Below are 18341 nucleotides of genomic sequence, written 5' to 3'. Positions count from 1 at the left end.
GACTGACCGGGTTAGGGTGACTGAGGGCAGGCGGGTGTGTTTAACCTGTGAGGGGGACGTTCCTTTGGGGAGATGGTGGTGGCCCAGGAAGCTGAGGCTGGACATGAGGGATCGGTCCTCGGACTGGGAACGCCTGGACACCAACACCTAACGGACCATCACGGGGTCACCGGGTAGGATCACCGTTTGCTGGGATAAGTGGTGGGCTTCTGACCAGGGCATTTATTTGTGTTCATGGGGATCTACCAAGGCATGTCCACAAGGGGCATTAATCACTTTTGTAAGGTGGTGGCAGAACCCAGGGAACGGGATAAATTGACCGCAGTGGGGAGGGATGTGTAACGCCCAGGGAAGGGATGACTGTAGAAGCTACCGAACTGCTGGTTCAGGTAAAGCGACCCCTGCCCACAGCCCAACCGATCGACCCTCACAACTGTCCGATCACCACCAGGGGGGGGCCTGAGAATGGTTTAGTGTTTGCCCCCACAAAGGAAATGTTGTACAGGGGGTACATTATGCTGTCGCCTCAGTTGGACTAAACCTTTCAGCTGCAGGTATCGACGATGGAGGATAAATGAAGAGCCCTCAACGGGAAGAAGCGAAGTGCAGCCAAGAAAGGAGGATCCTTGGTGAAATAAACAGATGCAATTGTAAATAGTTGTATGGATTCGCGTGAAATGTGTACTTGATTGTGATATATGTACAGGGACCCTTACGTTTGGGGTCCCGGTGAAATGTGTACTTGATTGTGATATATGTACAGGGACCCTTACGTTTGGGGTTCCGGTGAAATGTGTATATGTTACTGTCTGCTTGAATTAAGTATGGTCTTGTCTTTCCCTCTCATTGAAATCAGGGGCAGCCTAGATTAAGGGAACTGTCTTGGGAATTGTAATTTCGCATGTTGTTGGGGGGGGGGCCTACGGTCCACACAAGAGGAAATGATTGCCCTTCACCTGTGTCGATACGGTCCAAGCAGGTAGGGACGTATCGAAGGGGCATCTGTAAGGTTTTCGGGCAATTCGACCTTTTTGGAACTGCCCAAGAATAAAAACTCAGAGACTGTAAACTGACTTTTCAGCCAAGAGAACAGAACCAGTTTTCCCAGCAGGCTTGGTCCGCTGAGCTGAGTAGGGACATAAGTACATAAGTATTTACAAACCCCCCCCCTAGGAGCTACAAGGAAGAAGGAGCCAGACAACGAGATAAGATCAAAACACAGACCAAGGGGCACGGGAATACACAGGGGGCCTGCCTGCAAGCAGGACAATGGGATGGTCATAGCCCCATGCAAATGTAAATGACCTGGCCTCCACCAGAGCAGAATCCAATCAACACCCCATCAACATAGCAGCTATCTCCGGAGCAGATGGAAGTCTTTGAAAATCTTCAAGGGAGCTCAACCTCGTTATCTCAAAAAACAGACTGGAGGCGGACCTAGGGGAGGTACTCCCATCTCGACAGGTCTGACCGGCTCAAAGGGGGCGGGACCAGCGGGAACTTTAAATCTTACCTTTTTCAATGCAAAAGGGGCTGGCCGATCACAGGACAAAGCCAGGTAAAACAATATAAAAGGGGCTGTGTTTTCGATTGGGGGTCTCTTCGTTCTTGGCTCGACCTCTGCACCCCTGACTTGACCTCTGCAGCCTGTGACCGTAAGTACCCTGCAGCAGCTTGCGAAACTCCCTTGACTTTAATAGTGGTTGAGGCTTTGGGGAAGGGAACTTGTTTTGTGCCTTGTGATATTGCTAAAAACTGTGTAATCATAAGAATTTTCGTTGTGTCCGCTATATTACTTTTGAATAGACTTAGTTTGTATTAGAGCATAAGATTTTATTGTGTTTCTTCTGTTGATGATTTTGACCTGGGTTTTGCAATAAACCTTGATTTGATGATAATTGGAGTCGTTTAAATTCTTCAATCTTTCACCAGCGATCTCTGACCAAGTCATTGTTAAAATACTCCTCACCTTAATTCCGGGTTCAAGAATCGAGGCTCATCTTGAGCGATTAACTCAGGACAGACTGCTGGTTAGGAAATAAACAGCAGTGTCCTATTCTCTCTCTTGGGAAAGCTACTCTAGTGGAGTAGGAACCGGGTGGGTGTTGCACCACCGGCAAGAGAGAGAATCACCTGGGTATTGGTAGGGGTCTGGAGATCTGTGTGATATAAGTCTCAGGCTGTCGGTTAGGAATAAACGGCAGGCGTGAATCAGTGCTCTCTTCAGTGGAAGTGTCCCAGTGCGACATCCCCTGGCCTCTGAAGTTTCAGTGCCAGCTGGAGAGAGACACACACAGATATTCAAACCCCAGATATCGGCCCAGTAGTGGAGTAGCGGAGATGGCACCCTCTACACTCTCTGCTGGAGGCGATACCCCTGCTGAGCAGGAACTGACGCAGCTCATCGCCCATGAATGAGGATCCCCTGTCACTGTGGATGTAGGCGGGGAAACCGAACAGAGTGAAGATTGAATTGAGGGCTTTAATGACGGTGGCAGACGTCATGTCGGGGCAAGGGATGACGAAGGGGAACCGGGAGTATTCGTCGATCACACTGGGGAAATATGTGTGACGATCGGTGGACGGGAGGGGGCCTTTGAAATCCACGCTGAGGCGTTCAAAGGGGCGGGAGGCCTTCACCAGGCGTGCACGGTCCGGCCGGCAGAAGTGCGGCTTGCATTCCGCAATCAGCTTTGATTTCCAAACTGGATTTACTTAAAGGTTACTGGCAGGTACCTTTATCCGAAAGGGTGAAGGAGATTTCAGCTTTTGTGACTCCAGATGGTATATGCCAATTCAAAGTTATGCCATTTGGCATGAAAAACGCCCCAGCAACATTTCAACGGTTAACAAATACAGTTGTTTCAGAATTACCCAACTGTGCGGTATACATCGACGATCTGGTAATTTTCAGCCAGGCATGGAAAGAACATTTAAAACGGATTTCAGTTGGAGGAAGAAGAACGAAAAAGAAAATGGATTATATTATTATACCTGTTTGCATGTGTTGTTTTTTGAAACGGAAAAGTATATTTACTGTGTGAATTTCGTAAAGAATGGTGAAAAGGTGAAAAATGAAACCATCTTGAAGTTGATGGTTTATTTCTTTTACTTGGGGGGAGGTGTCTTGTGAGAGTACCTTTAAGAAATGTGTGTTTAAGAAATGTACCTTTAAGAAATGGGTGTTTATCAGTGATGTCAGTGTGTGGGTGGAGCTGGGCTGTCTGTCAGCTTTCTACTTTCGTTTTAGGCTGTTTGCTGCAGGATGTGTTTTAGATTCGTTTTCAGAGCTGGATAGCTGCAGTCACAGCCAGAAGGTGTATGAATCTCTCTTTGTAATCTAAAGACTGCAAATCGATCCTGGTGATTTAAAACTAATAACAGTAGTGACTTTAACCTGATGTGCTTCTGGTAAAAGTTATTTTAAATCTTATGGATGTTAAAAGGAAAGTTTAAAGGATTACTTAGTGTTGTATTCTTTTGGGGTTGTATTTGAATTCATGGTTGCTAAGATGTTCACTGTATGTTTTACAAAGGTTAACTTGAGTTCATAGATTTGAATGGACAGGTAGAGCATGGGTTTAGACACAGAGTAAAGCTCCCTCTACACTGTCCTCATCAAACACTCCCAGGACCGACAGAGCATGATTTAGATACAGAGTAAATCTCCGGCTTCACTTTCCAATCAAACATTGCCAAGGCAGTTACATAATGGTGTTAAATAGAGTTTCGCTCCTGCTACACTTTCCCCATCAAACACTTCCAGGACACGTACAGCAAGGGGTTAGATACAGAGTAAATCTCCCTCTACAATGCCCCAACCAAACACTCCCAGGGCAGGTACAGCACGGGGTTACATACAGAGTAAAGCTCGCTCTACACTGTCCCCATCAAACACTCCCAGGGCAGGTACAGCACGGGGTTATGTATAGAGTAAAGCTCCCTCTCCACTGTTCCCATCAAACACTCCCGGAACAGTAACGGAACAGTGTTAAATAGAGTGCAGCTCCCTCTACACCCCATCAAACACTCCCAGGACAGGTACAGCACGGGTTACATACAGAGTAAAGCTCCCTCTACACTGTCCCCATCAAACACTCCCAGGACAGGTACAGCACGGGGTTAGATACAGAGTAAAGCTCCCTCTACACTGTCCCCATTAAAAACTCCCAGGACTGGTACAGCACAGGGTTAGATACACTGTCCCCATTAAATACTCCCAGGACAGGTACAGCACAGGGTTAGATACAGAGTAAAGCTCCCTCTACACTGTCCCCATTAAATACTCCCAGGACAGGTACAGCATGGGGTTAGATACAGAGTAAAGCTGCCTCTACACGGTCCCCATCAAATTCCCAGGACATATAAGTCACGGGGCAAGATACAGAGTAAAGCTCCCTCTGCATTATCCCCATCAAACACTCCCAGGACAGGTGGAGCACGGGGTTAGATACAGAGTAAAGCTCCCTCTACAATGCCCCAACCAAACACACCCAGGGCAGGTACAGCACGGGGATAAGTATAGAGTAAAGCTCCCTAAACACTGCCCCCATCAAACACTCCCAGGACAGCTACAGCACGGGGTTAGATGCAGAGTAAAGCTCCCACTACACTGTCCCCATCAAACACTCCCAGGACAGGTACAGCACAGGGTTAGATACAGAGTAAAGCTCCCACTACACTGTCCCCATCAAACACTCCCAGGACAGCTACAGCACGGGGTTAGATACAGAGTAAAGCACCCACTACACTGTCCCCATCAAACACTCCCAGGACAGCTACAGCACGGGGTTAGATACAGAGTAAAGCTCCCTCTACACTGTTCCCATCAAACACTCCCAGGACAGTTACAGCACGGGGTTAGATACAGAGTAAAGCTCCCTCTACACTGTTCCCATCAAACACTCCCAGGACAGGTACAGCACGGGGTTAGATACAGAGTAAAGCTCCCTCTACACTGTTCCCATCAAACACTCCCAGGGCAGGTACAGCACGGGGTTAGATACAGAGTAAAGCTCCCTCTAACTGTCGCCATCAAACACTCCCAGGACAGGTACAGCACGGGGTTAGATACAGAGTAAAGCTCCCTAAACACTGCCCCCATCAAACACTCCCAGGGCAGGTACAGCACGGGGTTAGATACAGAGTAAAGCTCCCTCTATACTTTCCATCAAACACTCCCAGGACAGGTACAGCACGGGGTTAGATACAGAGTAAAGCTCCCTCTATACTTTCCATCAAACACTCCCAGGGCAGGTACAGCACGGGGATAAGTATAGAGTAAAGCTCCCTAAACACTGCCCCCATCAAACTCTCCCAGGACAGCTACAGCACGGGGTTAGATGCAGAGTAAAGCTCCTTCTACACTGTCCCCATCAAACACTCCCAGGGCAGGTACAGCACAGGGTTATGTATAGAGTAAAGCTCCCTCTCCACTGTTCCCATCAAACACTCCCGGAACAGTAACGGAACAGTGTTAAATAGAGTGCAGCTCCCTCTACACCCCATCAAACACTCCCAGGACAGGTACAGCACGGGTTACATGCAGAGTAAAGCTCCCTCTACACTGTCCCCATCAAACACTCCCAGGACAGGCACAGCACGGGGTTAGATACAGAGTAAAGCTCCCTCTACACTGTCCCCATTAAAAACTCCCAGGACAGGTACAGCACAGGGTTAGATACACTGTCCCCATTAAATACTCCCAGGACAGGTAAAGCACAGGGTTAGATACAGAGTAAAGCTGCCTCTACACGGTCCCCATCAAATTCCCAGGACATATAAGTCACGGGGCAAGATACAGAGTGAAGCTCCCTCTGCATTATCCCCATCAAACACTCCCAGGACAGGTGGAGCACGGGGTTAGATACAGAGTAAAGCTCCCTCTACAATGCCCCATCAAACACTCCCAGGGCAGGTACAGCACGGGGTTACATACAGAGTAAAGCTCCCTCTACACTGTCCCCATCAAACACTCCCAGGGCAGGTACAGCACGGGGTTAGATACAGAGTAAAGCTCCCTCTACACTGACCCCATCAAACACTCCCAGGATAGGTTCAGCACGGGGATATGTATAGAGTAAAGCTCCCTAAACACTGCCCCCATCAAACTCTCCCAGGACAGGTACAGCACGGGGTTAGATGCAGTGTGAAGCTCCTTCTACACTGTCCTCATCAAACACTCCCAGCACAGGTACAGCACGGGGTTAGATGCAGAGTAAAGCTCAGTGTGCATCTTCTTGTGTTTTAAGTCACTGTAACAATCACTAGGCAGCACTCTCTTTTTTAAAAATAAATTTTGAGTATCAATTCATTTTTTTTTCAATTAAGGGGCAATTTAGCATGGCCAATCCACTTACCCTGCACATCTTTTGGGTTGTGGGGGCGAAACCCACACAAAGACGGGGAGAATGTGCAAACTCCACACGGACAGTGACCCAGAGCCGGAATTGAACCTGGGATCTCGGCGCCGTGAGGCAGCAGGGCGAGCGCTCTGCTCCACCGTGCTGCCCGCGGGGCAGCTCTCTCTTTAAAGCTGACAGTATTTGTATTATGACAAAGGAGTCAGATTGACATCAATAATTGTTTTATTACACATACATCGAAAGTATATTGCAGTGAAAATGAACATATCATATCTATACAGTGCCATTGATTACATTCTGCGAAGGATGTGACGGGCGAAGGTTAAATTAGCTTTATTCACATTGCTAAGTTCGAGGATCTGGGAGATGCACAGGAAAGGCAGTTTCAAGACAGAGGTTTTAGGCTAAAAATGTTTTCCACAAAAAAGTTAGAAATGTTCTGTTAATGAAGCTCTCTTTATGATTTGAAGTGTTTAAGTGCTGTACCCTAACAATCTAATTTGCAGCACCAGAGGAAGTCATTCAGCCCATCATGACCATACCTGCCCTCAGACAGTGCTATCCAACTTGTCCCACTCTCTCCCCCCACCCTCCCCCACTCTTGCCCCCATATATCCTTCCAAACTTTCCCATCTCCAATATTTATCCAATTTGAAAGTTCCTGTTGAATCTGCTTCCACCGCCCTTTCAGGCAGCACCTTCCAGATCACAACTTACTGTGTGAAATAGAAATTCTCCTAATCTCTCCCTGTCTCTTTGGTCGACTGGTGCAGGTTTCTCAGCAGGAAAGATGAGTACATTGGCGGGGGGTGGGGGGGGGGGGGGGCGGGGGCTGGATTGGGGGAAGGGGTGAAAAAGGCTGGATTGGGGGTGGGGGAGGGGGAGGGCAGCACAGTGGTGTAGCGGTTTGCACTGCCGTCTCACGCCGCCGAGAACCCAGGTTCAATCCCGGCCCCAGGTAACTGTCCGTGTGGAGTTTGCATATTCTCCCCGTGGCTGCGTGGGTCTCACCCCCGCAATTTGGCCACGCTAAATTGCCCCTTAGTTGGAAACAAACAATTGTGTGTTCTAATTTTAAAAAATGAAACAATAAAAAGTTTCAGGGGAGGGGGGAAGGAGGGCTGGATGGCCGGGGGGGGGGGAAGTAGGGCTGGATGGGGGGAGAGGGAGGACTGGATGGCGTGGGGGGGAGAAGGACTTCTGGATGGGGGGGAGAGGGATGGCGGGGGTGGTGGAGATGGAGGGCTGGATGGGGGGAGAGGGAGGACTGGATGGCAGGGGCGGGAGAAGGAGGGCTGGATGGGGGGGAGAGGGAGGGCTGGATGGTGGGGAGAAGGAGGGCTGGATGGGGGGAGAGGGAGGCCTGGATGGCAGGAGGGGGAGAAGGAGGGCTGGATGGGGGGGAGAAGGAGGGCTGGATGGGGGGGAGAAGGAGGGCTGGATGGGGGGGGGAGAGGGAGGACTAAATGGGGGGGGGAGAAGGAGGACGCAGTGGTGGAAAGAGGGATGGCTGGATGGGAGGGGAGAGGGAGGGCTGGATGTGGGGGGAGATGGCTGGATGGGGGGAGAGGGAGGGCTGGATGGGGGTAGAGAGAGGGCTGGATGGGGGGAGAGGGAGAGCTGGATGGAGGGAGGGAGGGCTGGATGGGGGGTAGAGGGAGAGCTGGATGGGGGCAGGGAGGGCTGGATGGGGGGAGAGGGAGGGCTGGATGGGGGGGCAGGGAGGGCTGGATGGGGGAGAGGGAGGGCTGGATGGGGGAGAGGGAGAGCTGGATGGGGGGAGAGGGAGGGCTGGATGTGGGAAAAGGCTGGATGTGGAGGAGTGGGAGGGCTGGATGGGGGGTGAGGGAGGGCTGGATAGGGGGAGAGAGAGGGCTGGATGGGGGGTAGAGGGAGGGCTGGATAGGGGGAGAGGGAGGGCTGGATAGGGGGGAGAGGGAGGGCTGGATAGGAGAGAGAGAGGGCTGGATGGGGGGGTGAGGGAGAACTGGATGGGGGGAGAGGGAGGGCTGCATAGGGGGGAGAGGGACGGCTGGATGTGGGGGGGGAGGGAGGGCTGAATGGGGGGCGGAGATGGAGGGCTGGATGTGGGGGGGAGATGGAGGGCTGGATGGGGGGGAGAGGGAGGGCTGGATGTGGGGGGAGAGGGAGGGCTGGATGGGGGGGAGAGGGAGGACTGGATGGGGGGAGAGGGAGGGCTGGATTGGGGGGGAGAGCGAGGGCTGGATGGGGGGGAGAGGGAGGGCTGGATGGGGGGGGAGAGAGGGGGCTGGATTGGGGGGGGAGACCGAGTGCTGGATGGGGGTGGGAGAGCGAGGGCTGGATGGGGGGAGGAAGAGGGAGGGCTGGGTGTGGGGGGAGAGGGAGGGCTGGATGGGGGAGGGAGAGGGAGGGCTGGATGGGGGGGAGAGCGCTGGATGTGGGGGTGAGAGTGAGGGCTGGATGTGGGGGGGTGAGGGCTGGATGTGGGGGGAAATGGAGGGCTGGATGGGGGGAGAGGGCTGGATGTGGGGGGGGGGAGATGGAGGGCTGGATGGGGGGAGAGGGCTGGATGTGGGGGGGGCAGGGAGTGCTGGATGTGGGGGCAGGGAGGGCTGGATGGGGGGGGAGAGGGAGGGCTGGATGGGGGGGGAGAGGGAGGGCTGGATCTGGGGGGGAGAGGGAGGGCTGGTTGTGGGGGGAGAGGGTGGGCTGGATGTGGGAGGGAGGGAGTGCTGGATGGGGGGGAGAGGGCTGGATGTGGGGGGGAGAGGGAGGGCTGGATGGGGGGGAGAGGGCTGGATGTGGGGGGGGCAGGGAGTGCTGGATGGGGGGGCAGGGGGGGCTGGATGGGGGGGGAGAGGGAGGGCTGGATGGGGAGAGAGGGAGGGCTGGATCGGGGGGGGAGAGGGAGGGCTGGTTGTGGGGGAAGAGGGAGGGCTGGATGTGGGGTGGGCAGGGAGTGCTGGATGGGGGGGCCAGGGAGGTCTGGATGGGGGGGAGAGGGAGGGCTGGAGGGGGGGGGAAGGGAGGGCTGGATGGGGGGGAGAGGCAGGGCTGAATGGGGGGGGGGAGAGGGAGGGCTGGAGGGGGGGAGAGGGAGGGCTGGAGGGGGAGGGAGAGGGAGGGCTGGATGGGGGGGAGAGGGAGTGCTGGATGGGGGGGGCCAGGGAGGTCTGGATGGGGGGGAGAGGGAGGGCTGGAGGGGAGGGGAGGGAGGGCTGGATGGGGGGGAGAGGCAGGGCTGAATGGGGGGGGAGTGGGAGGGCTGGAGGGGGGGGAGAGGGAGGGCTGGATGGGGGGAGAGGAAGGGCTGGTTGTGGGGGGGAGAGGGAGGGCTGGATGTGGGAGGGAGGGAGGGCTGGATGTGGGGGGGAGAGTGAGGGCTGGTTGTGGGGGGGAGAGTGAGGGCTGGGTGTGGGAGGGATGGAGTGCTGGATTGGGGAGATGGGGGCATTGTGGGAGATGCAAATCGGAGGGGGGGTGAGCACTGGGTAAGGAGGATGAACGTTGAACCCTATGAGGATGATTTGATGAAATATCTCTCGCTCCAAAGGATTTCTAGCGTTTTCCAAACGCCTTAAACGTTCCCCATCAGAGATACCAGCCCTGTGACACTGTGGACTCGTAATCCAAAGAGTCTCATTTTCTGGGGCCCAGGTTCAAATCCCACCATGGCCCCTGGTACAAATTCAATTTTCTGAATTAAAATCTAGGGATGGAATTTCCACAGCCCCACGCCAAATCGCGGCCGGCACCGAGGTGGAGAATCCAGTTTGACGCCGGAATCGGGCCCGGCGCTGGTTCGGCAATTCTCCGGGCACCGAAAATCTGCGTCACTGTGGGGTACGCCGCGCCGCTGGGGGCCATTGCCAGAGGCCCGCTGAGCAAACCTCCGCTCCTGACCGGCCGAGTTCCCGACGACGTGGAGCAATGCACCTAATGCCGGTCGGGAAGCTCGCGGGGCGGCTGCGGACTCAGTCCGTGGCCCTTCTAGACACGGGCGGGCGATCGGAGACCAGGGGGGCCTTATAGGCGGGCGGCGATTAAATGTGCGGGGTTTGAGGCTCGAGCACGCAGCCGATCAGGGGGTCTCTTTCTTCGGTGTGGCTCTGCGGACCGAGTCCGCCACGGAGCACGGTGCGGCCACTGGAGGTCGCCCCCCTGCGCATGCGCGGCCTCTGACCTGGAAGTGCAGGTGTCCACAGCAAAAGCTGCGAGATTCACTCCGGGTTCCTGTTAGCCCCCTGCAGTGCGATCAATTCATTGAACTTATCTGCAGGAACTTCTGGAGTAAAACTCCATCATTTTTACGCTGGCGTGGGGACATAGTCTCATTTTGGGAGAATCCAGCCTCTAGTCTCTGTCATGGTGACCATGGATTGTAAAAATAAAAGCTCCTCTCATTGGGACGTGGAGTGGCTCAGTGAATCGCTCTCTTGCGTCTGAGACAGAAAACCACCAAGCCAATCCCGCTCCAGGAATTATTGGCTGTGGGGGTAAAACCCCTGGCACTGGTGTCAGTCTCCACCCTGGATAAAATGGGAAGGGTTGGCAGTAGGGCGGGATTCAAGATGTAAAGCCGGACCCAGAAATTCAGGTATCCTGGTACCCTGTCCGGCCTACGTGTAGAGTTACTGCCTCTTAACTGCCCCTCTGGGACAACTGAGAAAGTCGCTCAGTTTGGGAAATTAGGGATGGGGCAACAGATGCTGACACCTACACCTCATGAGAAGAACAGAGAAGGAGAAAAGCAGATTTAATCAGTCATTCAATTAATATCCCTGAAGTACATGGTTTGCCAGATGGCTAATGCTTACTGAAAGTCATTGAAAATCACACGGGGGGAGCTTTTGTGTGGAGATGAGCACAAGTTCAGTATTTCTTCGCAACCACACTCCTCACCAAAGCCTTTGATTGGGAAATCAATTGTTGGCCAGGGGTCCATGGAGCTTGTAGACTCTCTACCATATCGTTGAGTAGGAGGTGGATGTTTCCGAATCCGAGATGGCGGAAGATGCCCGTTTACTTTTCCCGGGCCGGCGGTTGGTGACCAGATTCTTCTTCAAGCAACCGATGTCCAACAGCACCCTCGACACCTCATGGCGGAACCGGACCCCGATGAAGGCATAAAGGAGGGGGTTCAAGCAGGAGTGGACGAGCCCGAGGGCCTGGGTGATTGTGCGGCTGATGTCCAGGATGTTCAGCATGGCACAGTAGGTCGAGATGGCGCCCAGCGACTCAAGGGTGTCGACAAAAAGCACGGCGTTGTAGGGCAGCCAGCAGACCACAAAGACAACCACGATGGCGATTACCACCTTCAGGGTCTTCTGCCTCTCGAACATCTGGGCGTGACACAGTGTCTTGAAGATCATGCAGTAGCAATACAACATGGCCGCCATGGGGCCAAAGAAGCCAACGATGTGATGGGAAATACGGAGGGTCATTTTCCAGGTATTGGCGCTTTCTGGGTGAAATATGTAGGTGCAAACTGTCGAGTTGAGGTAGGTGGAGTTGTACTCTTCACGAAAGATGAGATCAACAAGCGCCAGGAGGAGACAAAAGACCCAGACGAGGAGGCAGGTGGCATGGATGTAGACAGGCTTGCGTCTCTTGTACATATGGATGGCATGGACGATGGCCAGGTAACGGTCGAAGCTGATGCACACCAGGAAGAGGATGCTGCTGTACAGGTTGAGAGCAAAGATGGCGCCAATCAGCTTGCACATGACATGGCCAAAGATCCAACCGTTCACCGCCTCCACTGCCCAGAAGGGGAGGGTGAAGACCAGGAGGAGATCGGCGATGGCCAAGTGCAGGATGAAAGTATCTGTGATGGTTCTCCGAGCTCTCTTGTAGCGGCCAAGGATGAGAATCACCAGTGCATTACCCAGAATGCCCAAGAGGAGGACGAAGGAGTACAGCACAGGCACAAAGACGCGGGCAAACCTTTCAACTACGATGGGCCTGCATGGTTTGGCGTTAAGCAAAGCAGTATCAAATTCTCCCTCATCATACTCGTAAGTCTTGAAAAAAAACAGAAAACAAATATTACTTCACGCATTGGGCCTTTGATTTAGCTTCATGCACTTCCTCCATTCCCTGAATGCCTTGCCTGCTATTTGAAGAGATGTGTGACTTTCTCTGGGGAAGTCCCTTCCTGTACCTTACTCAGGCCGGGTAGATTTTCTGCCGAACAGTGTGACAGACCAAAACTGTTCAGTTCTGAGGGAAGACAACACAGGCCAGGCCTTTATTCCCTTGATCCCAGAAGATTAAGTGGGTGATCTAACCGAGCTGCTTAAGATGATTAAAGGATTCAATAGGCTCTGTGGAGAAAAACCGTGGTCTTCTGGTGAGGGGGCGCCCAGAGCAAGGAGTCAGAATCTTCAAATTGGCCATTCCAGGGAGAAGGCGGAGCACTTTCTTTACACACATGGGAATTAAAATCAGGAAGGCTGGGAGTTTGAGGCTGGGAAGTGAATTGATCATTCTGCTGAGAAAGACCGATTTCCACCTGGCGAGAGGATTAAAGGTTACAGAACCAAAGTGGTGGATGGTCTTACGATTCAGATCAGACTAGACCAAACTAAAGGCTGGGATCGACTCACGATCTCAATGGGCCACAGTTCCCGTGTTACTAGGCTGTTGTCAGCAGGGTGTATGACTGTGTGGGAGGGAAATACTATAATTATGAGAATAATTGTGTCCCATTCCCACATATGCACACACACACATACTCCCTCACATAGACACACACACTTGCACATACACACACACATACTCCCTCACACACTCACACACATACACACACACATACTCCCTCACATATACACACACACTCGCACATACACACACACATACTCCCTCACACACTCACACACATACACACACACACACACACACACATACTCCCTCACATATACACACACACTCACACATACTCCCTCACACACTCACACACATATACACACACACTCACACACTCAACACATATACACACACACTCACATACTCCCTCACACACTCTCACACACACACACACTCATAAACACACATACAGAATCACAAACATTCACACGTCAACATGCACACACTTACACACACATTTAAACACACATTCACAGGCTCACAGAGCCACGCATCCATACACATAGTTACACACAGTCACACACAATCTCACACACATACACAACTTCACACATTCACACACACCTTTACACACACACATCTTCACACAAACTCACACACACTCATTCACAATCACTCACGCACAAACACAACTCACACACAAACACACACACATACTTTAAAAATTTTTTTTAGAGTACCCAATTATTTTTTTCCAATTAAGGGGCAATTTAGCGTGACCAATTCACCGAACCTGCACATGTTTGGATTGTGGGGGGTGAAACCCATGTAGACACGGGAAGAGTGTGCAAACCCGTACATACATACACAATCGCCCACACACAACACGCACTCAAACTCGCACACAAACATACACACGCAGGCACACACTCTCATGCACACACACATTCACACACACAAACACATTGACACACACATGAATTCACACACATCTTCACGCATTCACACACCTTCAAATGCTTACACATACTTTCACACAAACTCACACACACTTACTCACACACACCTGCACACACAGACACACATTTACACATAAACACTCGCTTACACACAGACAATCGCACACACAAACACACTCACTCACACAAAAGAGACACACACACACTCACCACATGCACTCTTTCACACACACATACACATTTACACACAGATTCACATAACCTATACATGCATTTACACACGCAATTACACATACTAACACATATGCCCACACACTCACATTCATACACACACACAATCACGCACACTCACACACAAGCTCACACAGACACACACACTTACACATACACAATCACACACACACTTACTCATACTCACTCACACACACTCACACACTCATCCTCACACACAGTCATCCTCACACACACACATTCACTAACACAGACTCACTCACACAAACACAAACATTCACACACACATGCACTCAGACACAGACACATTTACACACAATTGTGCACTCACACACACCTACATGCACACTCACAGTCCCTCCCACACACTCAACCCACACACACTCTCACACGCACAAACAGTCACGCACCCATACATATTCATACACACACAATCTCACACATGTACACACATGCACTCAGAGACACACGCAGATTCACACACGCTCATACAAACACCCTCACACACATTCATACACACATATTTACACACACTTATCCTCACACTTACACACACACTTACACACACACTAAGACACTCTCACACACCTTCACACACACTCACTCACACGCACATCCAAACACGCACACTCACACAAATGCTCAGACTCACATGCATTCACACACAGACGCAGACATTCAGAGACACTCACACATACATTCACACACATACACATGCTCACACACGAGCACCCTCACACACATTCACATACACCTTCACACACTCACACACACTGACACTCACACAAACACATACACACAATTTACACACACACACCCATTTCCCGTTCACTCACGGACACACAAACACTCATACACCCAAACACACATACACACACTCACACATACGCAGACACTCAGTCACACACACACTCCCTCATACCTATGCACACACTCACACATACAAACACATACTCAAATGCACACACATAACACATGACTTCATCAAGGGGAAGTCATGTCTGATATTGGGCGGGGGCGGGAATCGCGCCGCGTCGGTTGGCGGGCCCCCCCCCCCGGCGATTCTCCGGCCCGGATGGGCCGAAGTCCTGCTGCTGGAATGCCTGTCCCGCCGGCGTGGATTAAACCACCTCTCTTACCGGAGGGACAAGGCGGCGCGGGCGGGCTCCAGGGTCCTGGGGGTGGCGCGGGGCGATCTGGGGTGCCCCCACGGTGGCCTGGCCCGTGATCGGGGCCCACCGATCTGCGGGCGGGCCTGTGCCGTGGGGGCACTCTTTCCCTTCCGCCTTCGCCACGGTCTCCACCATGGCGGAGGCGGAAGAGACACCCTCCACTGCGCATGCGCGGGGATGCCGTGAGCGGCCGCTGACGCTCCCACGCATGCGCCGCCCGGCAAAGTCATTTCCGCGCTCAGCTGCCGGGGCACCAAAGGCCGTTCCCGCCAGCTGGTGGGGCGGAAATCAGTCCGGCTCCGGCCTAGCCACTCAAGGTTAGGGCTCGGCCGCTCAAGATGTGGAGGATTCCGCACCTTTGGGGCGGCGCGATGCCGGACTGATTCGCGCCGTTTTTGGCGCCGGTCAGCGGACATCGCGCCGATTGCAGAGAATTCCGCCCCTGTACTTTGAGGAGGTAAGAAGGAAGTTAGACAAAGGAAAACCAGTGGACATGATTTATTTAGATTTAGATTTCCAGAAGGCCTTTAACAAGGTGCCGCAAAGGAGACTGTTAAATAAGTTAAGAGCCCATGGTGTTAAGGCTTCGATCCTGGCATAGATAGAAGACTGGCTGACTGGCAGGAGGCAGAGACTGGGGATAAAGTGGTCTTTTTCAGGATGGCAGCCGGTGGCTAGTGGTGTGCTCAGGGGTCGGTGCTTTTCACAACATACAGTAATGGTCTGGAGGAAGGAACTGAAAGCACTGTTGCTAAGTTTGCAGATTATATAAAGATATGTAGAGGGACAGGTAATATTGAGGAAGCAGGGGGGGCTGCAGAACATAGAACATAGAACATTACAGCGCAGTACAGGCCCTTCGGCCCTCGATGTTGCGCCGACCTGTGAAACCACTCTAAAGCCCATTTACCCTATTCCCTTATTGTCCATATATCAATCCAATGACCATTTGAATGCCCTTCGTGTTGGCGAGTCCACTACTGTTGCAGGTAGGGCATTCCACGCCCTTACTACTCTCTGAGTAAAGAATCTACCTCTGACATCTGTCCTCTATCTATCTCCCCTCAATTTAAAGCTATGTCCCCTCATGCTAGACATCACCATCCGAGGAAAAAGGCTCTCACTGTTCACCTTATCCAATCCTCTGATCATCTTGTACGCCTCAATTAAGGCACCTCTTAACCTTCTTCTCTCTAACAAAAACAGCCTCAAGTCCCTCAGCCTTTCCTCATAAGATCTTCCCTCCATACCAGGCAACATTCTGGTAAATCTCCTCTGCACCCTTTCCAATGCTTCCACATCCTTCCTATAATGCAGTGACCAGAATTGCACGCAATACTCCAAATGCGGCCGTACCAGAGTTTTGTACAGCTGCAACATGACCTCATGGTTCCAAAACTCAATCCCTCTACCAATAAAAGCTAACACACCGTACGCCTTAACAACCCTCTCAACCTGAGTGGCAACTTTCAGGGATCTATGTGCATGGACACCGAGATCTCTCTGCTCATCCACACTGCCAAGAATCTTACATTAGCCCAGTACTCTGTCTTCCTTTTATTCCTTCCAAAATGAATTACCTCACACTTTTCTGCATTAAACACCATTTTCCACCTCTCAGCCCAGCGCTGCAGCTTATCTATGTCTCTCTGTAACTTGTAACATCCTTCTGCACTGTCCACAACTCCACCGACTTTAGTGTCATCTGCAAATTTACTCACCATCCTTCTACGCCCTCCTCCAGGTCATTTATTAAAAATGACAAACAGCAGTGGCCCCAAAACAGATCCTTGTGGTACACCACTAGTAACTGGACTCCAGCCTGAACATTTTCCATCAACCACCACCCTTTGACTTCTTCCAGCTAGCCAATTTCTGTTCCAAACTGCTAAATCACCCTGAATCCCATGCCTCCGTATTTTCTGTAGTAGCCGACCATGGGGAACTTTACTGAAATCCATATACACCACATCAACTGCTTTACCCTCATCCACCTGTTTGGTCACCTTCTCAAAGAAGTCAATAAGGTTTGTGAGGCACGACAAGACATCGTGGGGGCTGGTTTAGCACAGGGCTAAATCGCTGGCTTTGAAAGCAGACCAAGGCAGGCCAGCAGCACGGTTCAATTCCCGTACCAACCTCCCCGAACAGGTGCCGGAATGTGGCGACTAGGGGCTTTTCACTGTAACTTCATTTGAAGCCTACTTGCGACAATAAGCGATTTTCATTTCATTTTCATCTACCCTTCACAAAACCGTGTTGACTATCTCTAATCAAATCATTCCAGTCCAGATGATTAAACATCCTATCTCTTATAAACCTTTCCTAGATTTTGCCCCAAACAGAAGTAAGGCTCACTGATCTATAGTTACCTGGGTTGTCTCTACTCCCCTTCTTGAACAAGGGACAACATTTGCTATCCTCCAGTCTTCTGGCACTATTCATGTAGACAAAGATGACTTAAAGATCAAAGCCAAAGGCTCAGCAATCTCCTCCCTAGCTTCCCAGAGAATCCTAGGATAAATCCCATCCGGCCCAGGGGACTTATGTATTTTCACACTTTCCAGAATTGCTAACACCTCCTCCTTATGAACCTCAAGCCCTTCTAGTCTGGTAGCCTGAATCTCAGTATTCTCCTCGACAACATTGTCTTTTTCCTGTGTGAATACTGATGAAAAATATTCATTTAGCACCTCTCCTATCTCCTCGGACTCCACGCACAACTTCCCACTACTGTCCTTGACTGGCCCTACTCTTACCCTAGTCATTTGTTTATTCCTGACATATCTATAGAAAGCTTTAGGGTTATCCTTGATTCTACTTGCCAAAGATTTCTCATGTCCCCTCCTGGCTCTTCTTAGCTCTCTCTTTCAGTCCTTCCGAGCTAACTTGTAACTCTTGAGCGCCCTAACTGAACCTTCATGTTTCATCTTTACATAAGCCTCCTTCTTCCTCTTGACAAGTGTTTTGACTGCTTTAGCAAACCACGGTTCCCTTGCTCGACCACTTCCTCCCTGCCTGACAGGTACATACTTATCAAGGAC

At 51.6% G+C, this 18341-nt stretch overlaps 1 protein-coding gene across 1 annotated transcript in view; it reads right to left on the bottom strand.

Annotated features, from left to right (window-relative positions):
* Nucleotides 1-9702: 9702 nt before the first annotated feature.
* LOC140387212 (C-X-C chemokine receptor type 3-like) overlaps nt 9703-18341 on the bottom strand; it is a 121947-nt gene continuing 113308 nt past the window's right edge. Inside the window, exon 2 of the mRNA XM_072470192.1 lies at nt 9703-12370. Coding sequence (XP_072326293.1) covers nt 11309-12370 — 1062 coding nt within the window. The 3' untranslated portion in view covers nt 9703-11308. The remainder of the gene's footprint in view (nt 12371-18341) is intronic.

The sequence above is a fragment of the Scyliorhinus torazame genome, chromosome 12, assembly GCF_047496885.1.
Source record: "Scyliorhinus torazame isolate Kashiwa2021f chromosome 12, sScyTor2.1, whole genome shotgun sequence".
In the NCBI taxonomy this organism is placed as follows: domain Eukaryota; kingdom Metazoa; phylum Chordata; class Chondrichthyes; order Carcharhiniformes; family Scyliorhinidae; genus Scyliorhinus; species Scyliorhinus torazame.
Note: the sequence above shows the minus strand (reverse complement) of the source record. Positions and strands in the feature narration are given on the sequence as shown.